Below are 22,288 nucleotides of genomic sequence, written 5' to 3'. Positions count from 1 at the left end.
AGACCAGACCAGGTAAGGATGATGGATTTTCTATCCTAAAGGGCATTAAAGATGTTTTTATGACAATTGACAGTGGTTATAGAGTCACCATTAGGCCAACCTTTCATTCTAAATTTTTACATAATTAAAATTTCACTATCTACCATATTGTGATACAAATCCATGTGCCTGACCAGCAGCCTGGTGTTTTGGATTACTAAACCAGTGACAAACACCTCACAGTTGCCTCGTCCATGCATGCTGGAAAATGTGAAAAATCAAACCCTTCAAAATGTCTCAATGTGCTTTCAAAATACTACCATTGTGGAGTGCTGCGTGCTCACAATCATCATTAGTTTGGAATATAGTCACAAACCTCCCTCCTTTTGTCTTCTACGCAGGAGTGTGCAGTATAAAGTGTCCCATTCATGAGGAAACCATTCAATACACCGACAGGGGAAGAGGGAGCCTCAGTGTAGCAGCACCAGTGCGAATACTGGCACCTCAGGAGATTATTGTGAAATAGCACAATGGAACACAATATTTGGTGAGGGCAACCAAAACAGAAGTTGTTGGAAGAGCTCAGCAGGTCTGGCAGCATCTGTGGAGAGAAATCAGAGTTAACGTTTTGGGTCCAGTGATCCTTGAAGGGATTGGAAGTAACTGGACCCAAACACTTAACTCTGATTTCTGTCCAAAGATCCTGCCAGACTTGCTGAGCTTCTCCAGCAAGTTCTTTCAGTTTTAACTTGGTGAGGGCACTTCAAACCAGCACAGTCTGCTGCCAGAAGAGAGCAGTTTGAGCTAAACTCTGGTATTTGGGAGATTTCTGAATAGATAGAGTCTAATGGCAAGATGGTAGATGTAGGTCATTCAACATGCGACGATGTGCCTTACAGAAGGAAGACAGGCTTTAGGAAGCAAGAAGGAGAGTTGTTAGCTGCACAATTCCTAGCTCTTTACCTGATCTTGCAGCCACAGTCACTGATCGAATTTGGTTTCTGGTAAACATTCCCCCCTGGGATGCTGGGGGATCATTTGATCAATTGTGATTTTAGGGGCTCAATAAGGGCAATTAAATGGGGGTGTGAGTATCATTGGCTAAAGCTGCATTTACTCAGTGCAGTTAAGAGTCAACCACACTGCTGTGGATATGGACTCACAAATAGACCAGACCAGGTAAGGATGATGGATTCTGTGGTAGATTCTGCAATGGTTTTGCCATTGCACATCAACAACCTGCTCACAAGATTGGCTACACATTATTTGATAATTTGAATAGGGTGGACCAGCACCCAATTGAGGGCTACCTGCCCAATGCACTACTGCATACCAGCATGATATGTCTGGTATACAATCCAATGTCATCTCACCAGATTTTACATAGCTGCAGGTGCAGGTTAATTCTTTTTTAAGAATATGTACTGGGAGCAAACTGCTATTTGGTAGATCTTGGTTTTTTTGAAGTCCTCTGTCAGAAAGGGCAGAGAACAGGGTGGCAAAATTGTTCTATAACTATCTGCCACAAATATCCAATACTCCTGGGTTATCCTAGAGAGCAATTAAAATTCCTGTCTTCATATATGCATGCTTCAGTTGTATTGGCATTACACCTATACTAACTAACATCTATATTTCATTAATGTATTTACAAACATGCCAAACAATGTGATAATAACCTGACAAGTTCTGAGGAAGGGTCACCGGACCTGAAAAGTTACTCTGATTTTTTTTCTTCAAGGATGCTGCTTTTTCATTATCTTTGTTTTTGTTCCTGATTTACAGCATCCACCGTTCTTTTGGTTTTTAATAGCCTGATAACGCCTTTTCTTGTGTGGTGTTGGCCGTGTCACCAAGGTTAAGTCCTCTAGTCTTTAAAATAGTGCAAAGGGTTCTTTCATATTGTATCCAAGGACGCAAACACGACCTCAATATAGTGGCACTTTCACAGTGCAATGCTTCCTCAGTATTACACTGGATTGTTGATCCTTTTCTTCACTCAAACCCTAGATTATGACCCAAACCTAGAATCCTGTGCTTCAGGGACAAGAGTGCTATCTACTAAACTATAGCTTTACATTTACCATCTTTACCTTAAATTCCTCTGCCCTGCCCTGTTCATTCTCACCTCAAATGATTAAGGACAAACACTGACAGTGATCCCACTCAAGACTGAAATGGATTCTTAATGATCCCTAAAAGAAAATGCAGTAAGGCTGTGCAAAATCAGGTGAATCATAAAAACATGATTAATAAGGTTGGGAAAATTTTGAAGATAAACTAAAATAAGCACAATAAATAGAAAAGAAACAATCCAACAAGAAGCGCAAACATTGTTAAATGCAAGAAAAATCTTCAGATGGCAAAATGAATCAATGTAGCAATAGGGATAAAATGAGCAGCACTGAGGATACCCCAATGGCTAAGTGAGGCTGGTTGGTCCAATGAACAAAAGCATTGCACTTTCTTATCTGGGGAGCTTCAAGCCAACTCTTATCGGGTGCAAAGTCTTTATGCCATTCTCCCGTGGAGATCAACAAACCAAAGCTACTACGTGACTCCAATAAAGAAACCAATGGACAAAATGTCATTTTTTACAGCTTTTTACCTTATCAAAGCAGGATTAACATTAAAAACGAATAGGCAAATTACAGTAAATGTAGAGCACAAAGGCAGACCTTATAGATTCAATCCACTCAATATACATGGCACCAGTTTCTGCCACAAAGACCTTCAAGTCTTTCTCAAGCAGAATACCAAATCCTCTTCTCCAAAGATTTAGCCACAAATTCTCACCCAACTCCCAGTCAACCCAGGTTCACAGGTACAATCTTCAAAAAATAAAGTAGCGTACTTCTTCAGTGCTGCTCATGACAGGCTTGATGGTGTAGATTCATCATCATTACTTTTATCCAAACTCACAGGGACAACCTGGTGCACTGTGTTACTGGGTCAGGTCACATCAATTAATTAACTAATAGAAATAGCTTCATCAACCTTGTATTTGTTTACATCTACACACTGAAACTAACTTTTATTTTCTTCAGCCTGTGTGATGGGAGCCTAGATGGCTCTACAACTGCAACTAGTTACAACCCAGTTTCAGTTTCCCTCAATTTAAAAGGTGAAACTAAAAAAAAAACCTTTTTAGGATTTGTGCACCCAGCATAACATTCAACAAATTTCTTCAGACAGCTGCCCACATGCACTCCCTCAATGGTCTGAAAACCACAAATTCTGTAACATACAACAAGTATAAGTCCACATGAATTGTAGATTTTCACTTGAGGAGATAGTAGCATGATAGCAATTGGTAATTAAGAGGCCCAGGCAAAAATCTGTGGACATGGATTCAAATCCTGCCATGGCAGCCAGCAGCATGTACATTCAAATAGTTTTATTTAGAAAGAAAATTAGAATTGAAAGCTAGTTTAATTAATGTTAACCATGAAACTACTATCAATTACTATACAAGCCCAGCTGGTTCACTAATGTGTTTTAAAGGAGAATGCAGTGTTGTCATGGCAATATCACTGAACTAATCATTCAGAGACCATGGATAATGCTCTGGTGACATGGGTTTGAATACCACCGTGGTGTATAGTGAAATTTAAATTCAATACAAAAATAAATTTGAATTAAAAGCTAATGTAATGGTGACCGGAGCTATGGTTGATAATAGTAAAAATCTTTTTGGTTGACCAATGCCTTTAAGGGAAGGAAGTCCATCAGCCTCACCTGGTCTGATCTACATGTGACTGCAGAGTCACAGCAATGTGATTGACTCTTACCTGCCCTCAGAACCAGGCCACTCAAGGCAATTAGGGATGGGCAACAAATGCCCACATCTCACAAACAAGGTAAAAGAAATGTAAAAGCTACCATTCTTACCTGATCCTCCAGTTCCACAATAATGGCTCCATAAGCCATTCAATCCAAGGCCAATCAGGAAATGAACAACAATAAATGGCCTTGCCAGCCACACCTACATCCCATATAAGAATTTAAAAAAAAAAGACACTGACAGGGCTTCTGAGATTGAGTTACTGAAGATGGCTGTATTGAGTAAACTTTATATCTGACCTAAGTCACTGCTGGTAACTTAACACCTTGTCAAATTAGCTTCTTGGAAACAAGACAGGAAGAACATATCCTTAAAAGGTAACTTGGATATGGTACAGCAAAGGTCAATTTCATATTTTTCTAATTTTCAAAGAATAAAGTCTCTTCACTTGACAGCTATTCAGAAGTATCCTATTCAAATGTTCCTCAATTTAAAAAAAAATTAATGAGATGTACATCAATTTTGTTTTTACAAATTCTCAGAAGGTTTGTATTTGTTAATATGCTTTGTACTGAAGTTAGTATTTCACACAACTTTGATATGTTTATTAGCTGGAACATGTACTCAGCTACAAAAGCTTTAAATTACATTTTGTGCAAATTGCTATAAGGAGAATGGTTCCAGACTCATCATCACAAAATCCATTTAAAAAGAGGAAAGATCCACTTTATTGATCTACAAGTTGTCAGCACATTAGCTTTGATAGCTCCTTCTGTTTATTGGCTGATAATCTATGATGCCTTTTCTGTGAACTCATGCTCAGTCAGCATTCAAACCAATCCAATTCTTCTTTTCTAAAACTACACCTTCTTTCATCCCCACTCATATTGCTTAAAGTGGTCATTCCTGAATTAAAATGATCTTTTTATGATGAAGTTACATAACAGACCCATCTATTCGATTGTATTTCAGAGGGGGTTGGCCAAGAATTGTCAGTATTCATTGTCCTTGCCTCTCTGAAACTGACTGCAATGCATTGATCTCAGAAATGCTTTGATTAGCATGAAAACTCTGTAGGTGCACTCTGCATTAAGTGCCCTTACCACAGAAAAAGCCATGGGGAAATCTCCAAGTATTCCAACTTCCCCGTACAACGTTACACCTTGTTCAAACAACATTATACTTCATGTTTTAATGTTGACGTGAATAAGAGAGCTTGATGAACACAAACGCTAGACCCAAAAAAAAGTAGTTTGGTAACTGCAGAGTACTTTAAAATCCAATAATTTGTATGAATATAGTATTTGAAAATAATATTTTTCATCACTTTGTTCCACATCAGGCTTTCTACTGAGCTCTCAGTATCCTTTTTGATACTTCAACTTTTAACTTATGGAAAAATGTGGGGTCAAACTATTTGCAAAGGGAAGAAATAAGAAAACTTTATAAAATATGCAAATTTTGAAATTGAGCAGATATTTTACATTATAAGATCCATATTCACCAAATGCTTTCTGTATTTAGTGTTGCTTAATTGAATCATTAAGCTTCAGCAATAACTTAAGAATAATGTGTGTAAACACTTGGTTCTTGCTCAAGTAGGACAAAGAAAGATAATAGAAATGAGATTTGGAATGAATTAACACTAAACTGGAGTTTTATTTGCATGAGTTAGCATACTTAGTAGCCTGCATAAGCTCAGATAATACAGAAATTCAAATTACAGAATGCATTTAACATACATAGCTTTTGACAAGCTGTACTTCAGAAAGAATGTCATTATTGAAAAGGAACACACTGAAACATGTGTTTTGAAATTTTAAATTTGAAAAAGTACCTTAGCTTCTGAAGTGGGCTCAAGAAAGCACAAACGACTACCAAATCCTTCAGCTGAAAGGCAAAATTTACGTTGTTCCTTTTGGATGGTGGCAGTAGACTGAAGTACAACTTCATCATCCTATGAAAAGAAAACAAAGTCTGGTAAGAACAGCTTATAATTTAGCTAACATTTTGATTGACATGCAAGAAAACATTTGCAACTTAATCGTTAAAAAGCTCCACTTAACTTTCTGAATGTCCACATAAAATGTTCTCAAATAAACCTTTTTATTGGGTTGGCATCATATGTAACCAAAATAACTAGGCTGAAAAATGATACAATGTAAGCACTATTCCAATATATGCTTTTTAGGATACTATCCTATATATCTGAATATTAATAATGCAAGCTCGTTGCTCTACAGTGCAGATACAGAATGTCATTTCAGTAATTAAACATAATGCATCGTTAATCCCATCAGTTTTTTTTCAATGAAAATCAATTTAAAGTCTAATCTTGAACTCCCTCCGTTGTCATCGAGGGATCTCTTCATTGACTGAGTTTTCCTCCATATGGTCATCAACTGAACTACTGCTAAAAATTGAGACTGATGGAGCAATAATCCATTAGTCAAAAGTACTCTTCGGGTTTTCATACCTGAGTGTTTGAATGCTCCACTAAAGCAAATAAATTTTTCTTACTTTGAGTACTGTCCTTTTTATTTAAAAATAAGAATTTCAAAATGATGATAATTGGTGAGATTGTTGCATATTTGCCATATCATCTTGCACTATATTTGCCAACTGCAATATAATTTGATGACTGAACAAAGAACTCTCTCAAAAATTCTACGTTTATCTTCTTTATGCTATTTAATATTTTGTATGTCTAAATAATTTACTTTCAGACTAAATAACTCAAAGTTTTCCAATAGCTCCCCTTACACTTGGCACTAATTTTGTTCTTCCTTGTGTAAGATTTTGGGCTGCACTTTTTAATTGTAAAACCCAAGTCAATTATAATTACAGTGACTTTTGAGAGAGCCAATCTCAGAGATTACTAGTCATTATTAGTTACAAAGATTAATTCCAGGTAGAATTGTGTTTTCACAAGCTTTAAAGTTTGTCATAAAGGAAAAGTGCAGTGTTTTAATAAAAACAGTGTTTTTCAGCACTTTTCACTTCAGGACACCAGTTCATGACACTGATTGACTAAGCACAGGTCTCTTGTTCTGTTCTGTAAACTAAAGTTCTCCTGTTTCCAGTCTTCCTGTCTTGTGCACTGAACCACACAAACCTCAGGCCTCAGTAATTTTTATGATCCATTACCCTGCACATATCCTGATTTTTAATTGGCTTAGCAGTGCATGAACAGTGCATGAAAAAATCATGGTTAATTTGTGTCTTTGAGTAAACACGATGACTTCATATCATGGTGGTGAATATTCCAAATATTAGGATGTTACAAAGAATAATCTGTACAGCACAATTCTCCAATTTTCTAACTATCTCAAATTCTATGAGTTGACATCTATCTTGTTAAACAAATAATTTAACCATATTTGAACAAAAAGAACAAGAAGATTTCATTGCAACAGAAATGTTATTGTTTTTATAAGTGACTGAGCAGAAACAATTTGTATTTTTTATTTATGCAATAAATAAGACATAGATAAAAATACATCTTTTTTTCAAGCAAGACATTCATGTATTCTGGTCTTTCTATAAATAAATCTTGTGAAAGCCCAGGATTCTTTCTTATAGTTGCAACTTTTAAAGCATTGCATCCCTACATCAGACGAAGGCATTTTTATTTAAATTATATAATATTAACACAGCAAAATAGGGAACACTTAACCCTTTAATGCATTATTAGTCTTTCATCTATTGAAATGTATTAGGGCAGCACACTCCTGAAATTTCAAAAAGATACCTAAACTTTTATGGATATTAGGAAACTCTTTTATATGCAAAGTATGGAACTGCTTCCACATCTGACAATTGATGCTAAGACCCAAGGACCAAGAAGTAGTCTATGCATGTTAGCTGTCCTGCCTGATCTGCACCAGTTCTCTTTACATCATATGGCTTTATGTTCAGTTGTGCCATATCCCATCTTAAACTCTGATTGAAATTTAACATCCCACCATATTAGATGCACTGAAATCCTCACTGATTTGATTAGTAGAGTAACAACTTTCAAATAATGCTCTCTGCTTAACAATCTATCTTTCAAAGTGTAAAACTCTCTGAAATCACCTGATAATCGTCAAGGAAACATCAGTATGTCAAATAACATCCAATCACCAGTAAATTGCTCACTGGCCCTCAGTTTGACAGAACCACTCAACATTAGACTTGGAAATAGTCTTCGTTGAGAAATGGATATTAAGACTGATTGCCAGAGAAGAGGCAAGAGTATAGCTACTGATATCAATGCAGCTTTTAACAGAGCTTAGCCCAAAGATCCTGGGAGATTAGGATGACAGTGGGGGTTAAAAGAAAACCTCTCAGCGGTTAAAGTCATAAATAATGCAATGTAATATTTTTGTAGTTGGTGTAAGCCATAAAGATCCAAAAGAATGATCATCGGCCAAGTATTGTTGCAGAAATTCAAGGGATTATTACCTTTAGCAATGTTATCATTGGCAATCTTGCTATCATAATGTCTATAACGAATACAGCTACAATTGTAAAATACTTAATCTTAATTTATATCCCCTTCTTTGATAACAAAATTTATGCCAGGCCTGGACACTACCTTGACTTGGCCTAGCAAATGGTAAGTAACATTTAAGCCACTTCAGTGTCAGGCAATGACCACATAACCATTGTATCAGACAGCACTCAAAAGAGGCTGGTTTGCCAATTATGCTCACTCCCTGTCCTTTCTTCATAATTCTCTGAGTAACAAGCACTTGCAACTGGTGCTTCGGGTAGTTCGCCACCCGTCCTTCCTTCAATGTTGAGTCTAAAGGCTTGCATAATTACCAATGATAGAGGAAACATCGCTGAAGAGTCTTATCAAGAAGATGCACGTGTCTTACCAGCTTGTAGTTTATTGCATGATAGCAATACATATACTTCACTTTCGGTAATTAGAAATAATTACAACTATAAAAAGGAGCCAGGTATGTCACACCTGTCTCCATCAAGACATCATGCAACACTGTTTTTCTATCCAAAGAAGGGTGTGTCATCATCAGACTGGCGGAGTTAATGTAACGTCAACCTTAACCCTTTCACCACATTTATCCTATATAACAGCACTACATTATATTTATTTTTCAAGCATGTACACAACTGAAATGGACTTGCACCATCCTTTCAGGCAGTGCATTCCAGATAGATAAAACTCCCCTCTGATCCTTGTGCAATTCTCTTGCCATCTTCAACAAACGGAAGCCGAGTCACTCATCAACGTTCCAAAAATCTGAGCATTACATAACCAGTGCGTGTGACCTCTCAAACCCTCTCCAATTATAAGTTGCTAGCATAATGGAATGCTCACAACTTGCCTGAATTGATTCAGCCATTCATTCAGGATAGAGCATTCTATTAGATTCAGTGCATACCAAGAAGCTTAATATCATCCTGTGTCTGTCTGTGCACTATAGTTGTAGCAATGCAGCAATTCACCAAATATTTGCTTCAACTATACTTTCTAGCTCCACTCCATCTACCTGTTAGAAGAACAAAAGTAGCAAGATCATAGAAACACTGAGATGTGCAAAAAATTCTTCAGTTAGAAGCTCAGGAGTTTTTTATTTTGTTCTTCATTCATGGAATATGGACATTGCTGGCTAGGCCAGCATTTATTGCTTGTTCCCAGTTACCATTAAGAACATGGTTAGTTGCTTTCTTGAATGGTTACAATCCACTTGATGTAGACAGACTCCCACAACAGTATTTAGGTGTTAGGATTTTGATCCGACAACACTGGAGGTACAGTGATATATTTCTAAGTCAGGATACTTAGTAGTTTGGAGGTGAACTTGCAGGTGGTGCTGTTCCCATGTATCTGCAGCCCTTTCCTTCTAGCGAAAGTGGTCATGGATTTGACAAGCACTATCTAAGGGGCCTTGGTAAATTTCTACAGTGCAGTCTTGTAGATAGTACACACTGGCGCTACTACTGTGTGTCAGTAGTGGACGGCGTGCCAGTCAACTGGGCTGTTTTGTCATGGATGGTGTCAAAGTGTTGATGGAGCTACACCTATTCAGGTATGTGGGGAATATTCCATCACACTCCTGACTTGTGCCTTGTAGATGGTGCACAGGCTTTTCAGAGTCAGGAGAGTTGCTCTTTACAGGGTTCCTGGCATATACCTGCTCTTGTACCCACTGTATTTAGATGACAAGTCCCATTCAGTTTCTGGTCAACAGTAGCACTAAGATGGCTTTGAAATTCTCTGTCCCTGGGTCTGTAAAACATCATCTTCAGTATATCCAAAACTGGGATATTTAGGTACTAAGAGAATTTATGAATATGGGAGATCAGGCAGGAGGAAGTCAAAGTGAAAGTTTAGCCATGATTATATCAAATAGAGCAGACACAAGGATCCTTGTGGCCTTCCAAATTTCTTTTCTTCCTATTTCAAATGATTTTAACACAAAAAATGTTGTTGTTTTAACATAGAAAATTATTTCTCTTAAGATACGTTACCCCATACTTATTTTGTAAAAATTATGTTGAATGAATGAGCCTTTACAAAAGCTGAACACTGCAGATGCTGGAAATCTGAAATAAAAACAGAATATGCTGGAAACACTCAACATGTCAGGCAACATGAGACCATTCATGGAGTACTGTGTACCTTACTAGAGGAGGGATATAATTCCATTGGAGGCAGTTCAGAGGAGATTCACTCAATTGATTTCAGAGATGAGGGGTTTGTCTTATGAAGAGAGATTGCGCGGTTTAGACCTGTATTCTCTGGTGTTTAGATGAATGAAAGATAATCTTATTGAAGTGTATAAGATGCTAAAGGGGATTGACAAAGTAGGCAGACAAAGGATGTCCTCCACCTGGACCCCTCTCTCTGACCTTTTACAGCCTCAATTTCTCTGCTCGTCACAAATCCCCTCCCACCACACATCCCCAATTCCAACCTCTCTCTTTTTCTCTCTCTCTCTGAACTGACCGCATTCTGTGCTCTCAGATCCGGTCCTTACTTGCTGACAAGGATGGAACTGTTGTTATTTGGCGGACTGAACTCTGCATTGCAGAGGCTGAGCTCCAGCTTTCAGATACCTATTTCTATCTCCCCAGACCATGGTCCACCATGGAACACCAGGCTGTGTCCACAGTGCTGCAGCAAAGCTCAGCACAAGCAGAAAGAACATCATCTCATTTTCTACTTGGGAACCCTGAAACCTACAGGATTCAATATAGAGTTCAATAATTTTAGGGCCTAAGCACCTTCTGCCATGTCCTTACCTCAAACCCCACACGTCAGACCTTGTCATCACATGGACTATCGCAAACAATCTGTTGTCAGCCATTAATGGTTCCCATTACCAGCTATTCAATCTCCCAAAATGATCTTCCTGCCCAACTGTTTTTCGCTCTTTCTAGACTCCATATCCACCTATCACGTACTCCGCACTGCATCTCCACCCCCCCCACCCAGCCACCTTCAGCATAAATACCATCTTTTCCTGGATTACTGGATCTGAAACATAATTCTGCTTTCTTTCCACAGATGCCCCCAGACCTGCTGAGTTTCTGTTTTTGTTAGAGAGGATGTTTCCTCATATGGGGCCTTCTAGAATGAGAGGTCATAGCTTTAGAATAAGGGGCAGCAGATTTAAAACAGAGATGAAGAGAAATTTCTCTCAAAAGGTCACAAATTAATTCCCTCAGAGTAGTGGATGTCAGGGTATTGAGTAAATTTAAAAGGGGAGATTTTGCAGAAGCTTTGCTTGAATGCTTGAAGCGCTGGTTTCAAGGATACTAGCATTTGAATAATGGTCCTCCCATTAAATCTGAAGGATGTGCCTGAGGCCTTGCAAATGGAATTTCTCTACTGCTCTATGTTTTGTGTATATAGAATCAAGGTTTCATGACAGTGCAGGAGTTTGATGAAGACAACTGCTTTGTACCTACAAGTTCAATGACTTGCAGAAGTCTTTGTTATCAAACACTCATTGCTGTTGTTTGTCATCCTAATATTAAATGGCCAACATCATATTCTTACACTTCGATTCCTTATTCCAGCCAAAGAATAAAAACCTTTCACCATCTACCCGATTATGACCTTAAGAATTGTATATATTTCAATGATATCACTTCTCATTCTTTTAAATTCCTGGGACAATACATTATTCTGCTTGATTTCTCCACATAGGTCAGCCCTCATGCCAGGTATCAATGTAGTGAACTTTTAACCTCTCCAAGGCAAATACATTCTTCTTTAGATAAGGAGACCAAAATTGTAAATGGTACTGCAGATGTGCTCTCACCAAGAAGTCTTAAATAATTTTAAAATAATTTATTTATTTGTGCATTACAAACCCCTTGCAATAAAAGTTAACATGCCATTTGCCTTGCTGTGATTTGTATACAACTTTCTTCTGAATCACAACATTTACCCTTTATAAAGTGTACTGCTTTTCCACTGTCTTTTCAAAGTGGACACTTTCACATTTTCCCACTTTATCTTGTAACTTTCTTGCTCAGTCACTTAACCAGTCTACATCCCTTTGCAGTTTTTCCTCGTTATTGTTGTAACTTAATTTTACATTTATTGCTGCATCATCTAAGCCATTGATAAAGATTGTAAAACACTGAGCCCTTGCGCTGATCATCCAATCACTTGTTTGGTTATTTACTGCTATCACGAAAATGACCTACTAATTAGTATTCTCTGCTTTCCAATTTTTAAGCAATCCTTAATCCACGCTAATGAACCTCCAATCCACAAGTTCTAATCTTGTGTAACAACATCGTGGATTGCACATCATCAAATGCATAACAACAATAGAAACATATTCTATCTACTGATGCTCCTGCATCTACCTTACTAATTACATACTTAAGTAACTAAGGGCTTTGTCAAACAACTTTCCTTTTATTAAGCAGTATTGACTCTGAAATTATTCATCAATCTTTTAATGTTTGGAGTGCTTGCATTTTCTTCAAAGTTAATATTTTCTGAGGGCTGAATTTAGTCCCATTTATTAGCACATCAGCTGTTAGGTCACAGTCAGGCTAACTCCATTTCTATCAGTCAAATTAGCTGTTCAGCACTTGGCCAAAATATCGCCAAGTTACCAACCTCGGAGAAGATGGAAGCTTAGAAATATAGAGAGCATAAGACTTGAATATAAGCTCAAGCACTATCACATAGATAATGGCAAAATATTGCTGATGCTAGAAATGTGAAATAAAACAGCAAAGTTGGAGAAATTCTACAGATCTAACAGCATCTGTGGAGAGAGAAGTACGGTTAATGCTTCATGTTCAGTATGACTTCTCTTTGGAACTGATAAAGGGAACATTTCACGAGTGTGCATTCCTTTGATTTTGTTTATGTGACAGACCCCAAGATGTAATTAGTTTGAGTTCTCAACTCAGTCAATTTTCTGTAAACTGATCTTGCAAATAACTGGGTGCTTATTTTTTGAAACATGAATACCACCACTTGAGGAGAGGCTATGTCTAGAGCAAGGAGTTTGCATCACCCATATGTTAGGCTAGATCTAAACTGCAGGCTTGGAATAGGTTTTTGGCAACTTAAGTAGAGGGTTGTTTCACTAATTATTCATAGAATATAAAACAAACAACCCAATTATCCCCTAGAAGCTTGCAAGCATGTAAATATAACTTTAATAGTTTCCAACTGATTTTAAATAGCCACAGTGAACCTGGTAAGATTGCATAAATAAATGAGCAATATTCTTTCCCTTTACTGTAAATATTTCTTGCATTGACAAATGACTGGGCATTTAGAAACAGAGGCAATGAGATGCCAGCGAGAGCTGTCAGAGAGTCCCATAAATAGTAACCTGAGAGAACTAAAATATTAGCTTAGTCTTTTATCTTAACATGTTTTCAGATTAGGATTCCATTTCAAAGTATGTTTGGCTCAATTATCTTCAGGAAATAACAAATTAATTACATTCATGTCTACAAAACATTTAAGTAATATGTATTAATTAGACATGGTTTCTTTACAAAAAGGCAACATCTGTAAAACTGTCAATTTGGTAAAGAACCAAAAGCTTAATACATAATGTTTTTGATTCTCTGCTCAGGTGAATCACCAAGACTTAAATTGGCCTGAAACTAATATGACTGATTCAGCTTTTGTCAATTATTTAGGGTATGAAACAATTGAATAATTAATTGAAATAAAAGGGCTATAACCACGATTGCTTAACTTTATCTAGAATCTACCATCACTTCATCAGGTGCCAATTGATGATTATTACAATGGATGCAGAACACAAGCAGTGACAAGCAAACAAGTCAGTTGCATTATTAAATAGTTAAGGCTTATGACAGAGGTGCATAGGAAGGTCTTCATGTAACATAATTCTAAGTTTCTGACATAGAACATAGAACATTACAGTGCAGTACAGGCCCTTCGGCCCTCGATGTTGCGCCGACCTGTGAAACCAATCTGAAGCCCATCTAACCTAAACTATTCCATTATCATCCATATGTTTATCCAATGATATGTTTATCTCTACAGACAATGTTGATCTAGGGCATTTTACTCGTGGTGTTAAAATACAAGTGATTGGAGCCTTAGTTCTTTTAAATATTGGCAAAACAAATCAGCCTGCCAAGGATAAAGAAGGGAATTTATGAATTCAAAAGCTGGAAACAAATTTCCCAGAACACAAACTTTCAAAAAAGGTATTAACACAAAACTAGCTAATGATTAACAAGGGAACAGATCAAAAAAATTAAGTACATCTCATAATTTTGTTCGTATCACTTAGGAATAGGAATAGACCATTTGGCCCTTCAACTCTCCACCATCATTCAATAAGATCATAACTGATCTGTTTATGTTTTAAATTCCACATTCTTATCCATCTCCAATCATTTTGATTCCTTGCCTATCATTAATCTATCTACTGCAGTGTTACAAATATTTAATGACTCCATCTCCACTGCCTTCTGAGGCATAGAGTTCCAACGTCACACAATCCAAAAGAGATAAAACTTCTGTCACAGAACCCCTAATTTTAAAATGGAGCCTCCTGGTTATGGAGTAACCTACAAGAAGAAACATCACATCTACGTCCACCTTGTCAAGGCCACCCGGGATCTTATAAACTTTAATAAAATCACCCTTTGTTCTTCTAAACTCCAGTGAAAACAATTCACTGTTGTGTCATTTTTGCTGAGGGGATAGTTGGGAGACATTTCAAAGCGTAATATTATGAAAGAATTTAACATGGGTAGCATGGGGTCCATCATCTGCTTCAAACATTTGGTGGCACCTCAGTTAGACAACATCTCCAGAAACTCAGACTGAAAAAAAATCCTATTGGCAATGGAAACCCTACTGCTCAGGCTCCTGGTTGTCCCAGGGTCGTTTAATTGCTGCACATCCATGTCCCCAGTGCTTATGCTGCCACTGAGAGCTCTAAGCCAGAGACTAGCAGCACTGACAATGCCACTGGGTGGGGAGGCCACCGCAGATGTTGCACTGAAGATTGGCAATGGGTTTCCTGAAGTATGGGATTCCTGGGGAGGTGGGGAGAGCCAACTGGCAGTACAAAAGCTACCTTATTAAACATTCAGATTAATTTGGAAGGTATCAATGATAGCATTCCAACTACAGACATACATGCATAGAATATTGAATTGTGTCTTGAATCTGGCAGAAGGTTTGGGCACTCAAGACAGCAGGTGAGATGAGGGCTGTGTAAAACGTAGTCAGCACTAACAAATGGACCAGGGAAAGCCAGGACCCTGTGAGCGGCAATCAGCATCACAAGAAGAACGGATGGGGTAAGTACATTAAGGAAGAAGTATTGAAGGGCAATAGTGGTAGGGGATTCATTCATGAGGGGAGTAGACAAGCACTTCTGCGAACATAGATGTGACTTGAGCATCTTACGTTATCTCCCAAGTGCCTGGGTTGAGGATGTCTCAGAAAGGCTGCAAGGCATTCTATAGGGCAGAATGAACACCCAGAGGTGTGGTCCACATTGGGACCAATGTCACAGAAAGAAAGAGAAATTAGGTCTTGCAAGTAGACTTTAGGCAGTTAGGTAGGAAATTGAAAAGTAGGATTCCAAAAGGTAGTAATTGCCAGATTACTACCATTGCCACACAGTGAAGAGTACAGAAATTGAGCAGAGTAGCAAAACAGAAGGGAAGTTATGTTGGAACTGTTGTTTAGGCCACAACTGGAATACTGTATGTAGTTGTGGTCACCACATTACAGGATGTGATTGCACGAGAGAGGGCACAGAGGAGATTTACTGGACTGGATGGTCTGAGTGATTAGCAAAGATCAGATAGGATGGTCTCAATGTGGACTTTACTAGCTCTAAAATCTCCCCACCCCCGACCTTATTCCATGACCAACTCTCCCTCTCATCCCCGCCTCCTGACCTATCCGTCTTCTTTCCCACCTATCCGCTCCTCCCACCTCACTGACCAACCCCCACCATTGCCTACCTGCACTCACCTATCACCACCCCACCTACCTTCCTGAGCCTCACCCTTCCTCTCCCTATTTATTTCAGAGCCCCCTACCCCTCCCCCATTTCTGAAGAAGGGTCCCGACCCAAAACGTCAGCTTTCCTGTTCCTCTGATGCTTTCTGGCCTGCTGTGTTCCTCCATCTCCACATTGTGTTATCTCAGACTCCAGCATCGGCAGTTCTTACTATCTCAGATAGGATGGCGTTGTTTCCCCTGGAATAGTGAAGGTTGAGAAGGGACCTCACTAGGGTGTATGATTATGAGGAGCACAGTTAGAATGGATACGAAGGCTCTTTTTTCATTAGTAGAGGGGTCATAGATTTAAGGTAAGAGGTGAAATGTTAAGAGGAGAGTCAAGGAGAATTATTTTTCACCCAAAAGGTGGTAGGATTCTGGAACTCTCTGTCTGAAAGTGTGGTTGAGTTAGAAATTCTCAACTTTTAAGCAGTATTTAGATATTCGGTTGCATTGCCATAGTCTCCATGGGTAATGGGACAAAAGCTGGAAAATGGAATGAATATAGTCAGATCTTTGTTGACCAGTGTAGACATGGTGGGTCAAATGGCCTCCTTCCTTTCTGTAAATGTCTATGATGCATGGAATACATGTGCTGGAGTTGTAATTCAGGCAACATCAAATACTTGCTCATTGCAATTATGTAGCCAATGTTACTCAGTAGCTACATGCCTGGCAGAGGATGGGCAGGGAAGTAACATCAGGCTTTCCAAAGTCACTTTGTAGCCAGCATTTCTTAAAAGTGTATAGTAAGATAGAAAGTGTATAGTAGAAGTGTGGTGGAAAAATGTGCTGCGTAAGAGAGCCCCAAGACTCTCGGTCGTTGCCATTGAGGCTTTGAACAAAAACTGGAGCCTTTTCTTCCTTCAAGACACAGAAGCCTCTCTGACATCAATTATACAGGGGAAGGGATAGTATTTAAATGCAGGAGCACCCAGCACTCAGGACATGGCTACAATGACCCAAAAGGTTTAGTCATCTTGGGTTTTGAAGACAAGGCTACTGCTTTTCCACTGTCCTCATAGCTACACCATTTACTAGCCACACAACTCTCCATGCTCTCCCCCCAGCCCTACTTTATTTCATTGCATAGTTAATGTATATCTCATTATACTTCCTCCTCAAAAACATCACTATTAGAACCCTCATTTGCTCACAACTTACATTTCTGACACTGTTATCCATTCTGCCATAGAGTTCCTAACTCTCTCAAAAGACACACCTTTTCCCTTGCTACTGTGAACAACTCAGGAGGATGAAAAGTCATCCTGCATGCACTCTACTCCACTCAAAAGAAAAACAAAGTGCTAGATGCCTCAGCCAGGGCTCTAGGCTGTGATGACTAGTTGACTAGTTGCTGGGAGTTGTTGCATAGTTTCTTCATATAACTCCTTGTCCCTTCTCTCATTGTATTCACACTGCAAGGCATGTTTTAGACGTTCCCATTTGTCTACTTCTGCTTCCCCTTTACTAACTTTTCATCCTTTTTGCTTCAAATACTTATTGAAGTTGTTGCCCATTCCCAGTTGTCCTCAAAGTTGGTGGTGAGCTGCTATCTTGAACCACTGCAGTCTGTGTGGTGTAAGTACATGCATAATGCTGTTCAAAAATAGGTATACATGCGCTCAGTCACTCAAAGGGCAAAGATTGCTTTGTCAAATCAGAGTTTAATTTGATTACAAACATTGTGCAGAGCAATATTTAATTGCCTGAAGAGTATCCTTGATAGTAAAATGTGGGAGTGCAATATGGCATGCTGTTACTAAGAATAACTATTTCTGGAGCACAAAAGAAATTATCTAGCTGTCCAGTAAAAATATTTTCTTTATCATGAACAATTTATCCCAACACTTTAGGACATATGTTTCAGTCACAATAGTACTTTCTAAATCCCTACGACCTGGACTTTAAAAGCCCTATATTTGCAACAATACTTTGTTTGATTTGATTAAATTGCCCACCTCACATTCATGTGTGATGCCGATGTCTCCAAATATACATTTACTCATGCTCTCAGGTTCAATCAACACAGTCTTGAAACCTCACCACATACCTTTACTTTCATACTTCACTGAACATATCCAAGGCAGAAATTGATAGATTTCTACATATTAAAGCTATTGTGGGATAATGCAAGAGCGTACTGAGGTAGAGGATCAGCTGCGATATACTTGAATAGTGAAGACTCTCTGGAACAAATGGCCTGCTCCTGCTCTATTTCCGACATTCCTATTCTGCCAGTTCCAACCCCTTTGCAACTGTTCCCTCAGACTGATTGAAAATTAATCCCAGCATTTGTTTTGCTTCTTATTCCTCATTCTCTCCATTATATAGGCTACCGACTGCCTTCTCCAAAAGGTCATTCACTAAAATTGGTTCCCATTTTAGCTGTAGCTCAGCTTCTGTTAAAAATTTCACCCCCATGTTTTTCACCTCTATGTGTCATTACTCTGATACTCACCAGACTGATGATTTCCCATTGTCCATCCTCCATAAACTTCAAAACTCTACTGCTCATTTCCCAACAAGATTCTACTCATCTATTACAAATTGTTCACTGATCTACATTAGTTAGCAGGCAACTGATGGCTCCATTTTAAGATTTATCCTCATGGGGAGGTATAGTGGACAGCAAAGAAGGTTGCTTCAGAGTACAACAGGATCTTGATCGGATGGGCCAATGGGCTGAGGAGTGGCAGATGGAGTTTAATTTAGATAAATGTGAGGTTTTGCATTTTGGAAAGGCAAATCAGGGCAGGACTTATACATTTAATGGTAAGGTCATGGGGAGTGTTATTGAAAAAAGACAGCTTGGAGTGCAGGTTGATAGTTTCTTAAAAACAGAGTCACAGGTAGATAGGATAGTGAAGAAAGTGTTTGGTATGCGTGCCTTTATTGGTCAGTGCATTGAGTATAGACTTTGGGAGGTCATGTTGGAGCTGTACAGGACATTGGTTTGGCCACATCTGGAGTACTGCGTGCAATTGCAGTCTCCCTGCTATAGGAAGGATGTTGTGAAACTAGAAAGGGTTCAGAAAATATTTACGATGACGTTGCCAGGGTTGGAGGGTTTGAGCTATATGGAGAAGCTGAATAGGCTCGGGCTATTTTCCCTGGAGTGTTGTAAGCTGAGGGGTGACCTTATAGAAATTTATAAAATCATGAAGGCCATGGATAGGGTACGTAGACAAGGTCTTTTCCCCAGGGAAGGGGAGGCCAAAACTAGAGGGCATAGGTTTAACATGAGAGGGGAAAGATGTAAAAGGGACCTAAGGGGCAATCTTTTCACACAGAGGATGGTGCATGTATGGAATGAGCTGCCAGAGGAAGTGGTGGAGGCAAGTACAGTTACAACATTTAAAAAGCATCTGGATGGGTATATGAATAGGAGGGGTTTAGAGGGCTATGGGGAAATGGGGCTGGATTTAAATAGGATTTTTGGTCGGCATGGACGAGTTGGACCGAAGGGTCTGTTTCTCTATGAGTCTAACATTCCCTCTGTGCTACGTGGCTACTCAAGACAATTGTATACCGTAGTTTGCAGCATTGACTTCCAATTCTTAAGTTGCATCTGAACGTGGACTTTGGAAGTCTTCACAGATGAAAACAACATTAGCGAGAATGCTAATGGACGCATCTGTCTACATCGGTGTCACCTCCTGAAACTCTAAACTGCCAAATGTTTTGTTCCTCACTCTCTTTATCCAACCCTCACCCCTCCTTCTTGGTCCCATCACTGATTGTTGTGCTGTCAACTGTCTGGATCTCTCATTTTTAAATCCCTTCCACATCGTTCTTCTCTTACAAAATCACCCTTCAAACCAACTCTTAACAAGTGTTCAGTCAATATTGTACTTCTTTAGCTTTGTTTGCACTCTTTATTAGTTGCACATGTGAAATACCTCAGAATATTTTCTTCCATTCAAAACGACTATACAAATGGGATTTGTTTTTGACAACAGTCACTAACCTTTCTTGTTAAAATTACCTCAGCAGAAAGATCAGTGCAGTCAGCAAAAAGGACGCTGATGTTACCACAGTATTCAGCCCCTTAAAAATGTTATTAGCTGACAAAGCTAAATTGTTTTTATATTTTAATGACAAATATTGTAGAGAGAATATTGTTTTACTATTCAGCACTAGAATGAAATATTTTAGCAAAATGATTTCCCAATTACTGAAAAGCAATATTTACTAATGATTCCCAAAGGGTCTTACCTAAAAGGTAAAGCTTTTTAATCTAATGGCCACCAGGTAGTATAGAACTCTAGCACTGCTGTGTAAGGAAGCGTATTGTTGAAGCTTGTCATCTTGCACTCATCAGGCCAGATGCAAGAATTCCAAATTTCAAAGGGAATAATTTATATTGAGATAGACACTGGCACTGATTGGTTGGTAAATCAACTTTGTTCTGACAAGATGTTGCAATGGCGAATGCTCCATGGAACAATAGTCTCCGCGCTTTTGTTTAATTAAAAGTGCTGCAATTCTCAAACACATAGCATACCAGAAGACAAGTCCCTGAATGTGAACATACACAGATTGTAGCAAACATTAATGAAGTGCACTGTCAGCCCTCCAGATAATCTAAAATTGGTGTTAATGTCATTCTTAACAAATTCAGGATTTTTCAGAAATCATGTTAGACACTACATTCTGATGCTATGTAGAACAGCATCTGTTCTACATACTGTATAAATTGCTGCTCATTTTGAAATGTGTCATTGTAGTGCACAGCAGTTTCGTATTACTAGTCCAGTAGTAATATTGTTCAGTTCCAAACCAAAGGTGCAAAGAGATTGAGTGCTATTTAATGGTGCCTGTGTTATTTCACCTATTGACTGTAAAACTGGCAAAAACCCCACAATGCCTCTTTTAGGAAGGTCTTCCATACTGAGTGCCAATTCATGATCAAATGGTCAAAAGAAGCAAAAGCACATGAGCAAAATATTTTCATGCAGGGAGTGGTTAGGATCTGCAATGCATTGTCCAAGTGTTTGGTGGAAGCAGAATCAATCAAGTCTTTAGAAAGATTACTGGATAATTAAGATTAATTCCAAAAGCAGAGGTGTAGAGTGGGCCTAACTGAGGTGGACTTAAGAAAACTGACAAACATACTGAGCTGAATGGTCTCCTGTACTGTACCTACTGTACAGGAGGTCCCACACCAATAAAATACTTAAGTGTAGTCAGTATTGTAATGTGAGAAAAAAAGTCAGCCAATATCAATAAAACATTCATAGCTATGAGGCAAATGATGAGATAAAATACTGGGAAGGAGAGAGGGGAAAATTGGTAGACAAAGTACGGTAACGCAGGTACTACTGCTAACATTAGAGGTCCAAACGGTGTCCAAGACAGTTGTATGCATTTCTGTTGTGAGTTGTACTAGATGACATTGTGGTGAGGGTGTTACTTTGTACGGTGAGCATTTGACAAAAGTATGCAAAATAGGCAGATCATGAAGTCATCTACGTGCAATACTGATTCGATGCCAGTGGAGGCATTTTAGGGCCAAAGCTCAAGTTCTCAGTCATACCTAGTTGAACATCATTTCAGTTGCAGAAGGGATCCCATACCAATGTGATTGAAAAAAAGCATCATCAATTACTTTTGTTGTGACAATGATAAAAATGGACTATGAGCTATCAACTTTCAATCTTCACCATCTGATTTTAATACCTAGGACTGTTCATAGACTAAAACAGTTTTAAAAATGGAAAAAAAAATTCAATTGCCATAACAGAGGTGAAACTTTAACTCTGTTTCCCTTTCCACAGATTCTGCCAGACCTGTCAAGTTTTTCTAGCAACCTCCAGTTTTGGATCATCTGACCAGGTTGAGCTAAGCTCACAATCAATAAACAAGACACAGTTTCACTTGAAATTAGCATATCATCAAAATAATTAGAAACTTGTCACTCAGTTCTATACCACATGTTTGCTTCACACCTTTATCCCAACATGCTGAACTTCCAGAAAGATATTACTTGCAGATTATCCTGCTTGAAAAGCAATGAC

At 38.5% G+C, this 22,288-nt stretch overlaps 1 protein-coding gene across 1 annotated transcript in view; it reads right to left on the bottom strand.

Annotated features, from left to right (window-relative positions):
• Window positions 1–22,288, bottom strand: part of ryr3 (ryanodine receptor 3) — a 363,324-nt gene that overhangs the window by 260,756 nt on the left and 80,280 nt on the right. Inside the window, exon 2 of the mRNA XM_048600437.1 lies at window positions 5,601–5,720. Within this exon, the coding sequence (XP_048456394.1) occupies window positions 5,601–5,720 (120 nt within the window). The remainder of the gene's footprint in view (window positions 1–5,600; window positions 5,721–22,288) is intronic.

Source organism: Rhincodon typus, chromosome 8 (genome assembly GCF_021869965.1).
Source record: "Rhincodon typus isolate 14 chromosome 8, sRhiTyp1.1, whole genome shotgun sequence".
In the NCBI taxonomy this organism is placed as follows: domain Eukaryota; kingdom Metazoa; phylum Chordata; class Chondrichthyes; order Orectolobiformes; family Rhincodontidae; genus Rhincodon; species Rhincodon typus.
This window is presented reverse-complemented; position numbering and strand designations above follow the sequence as displayed.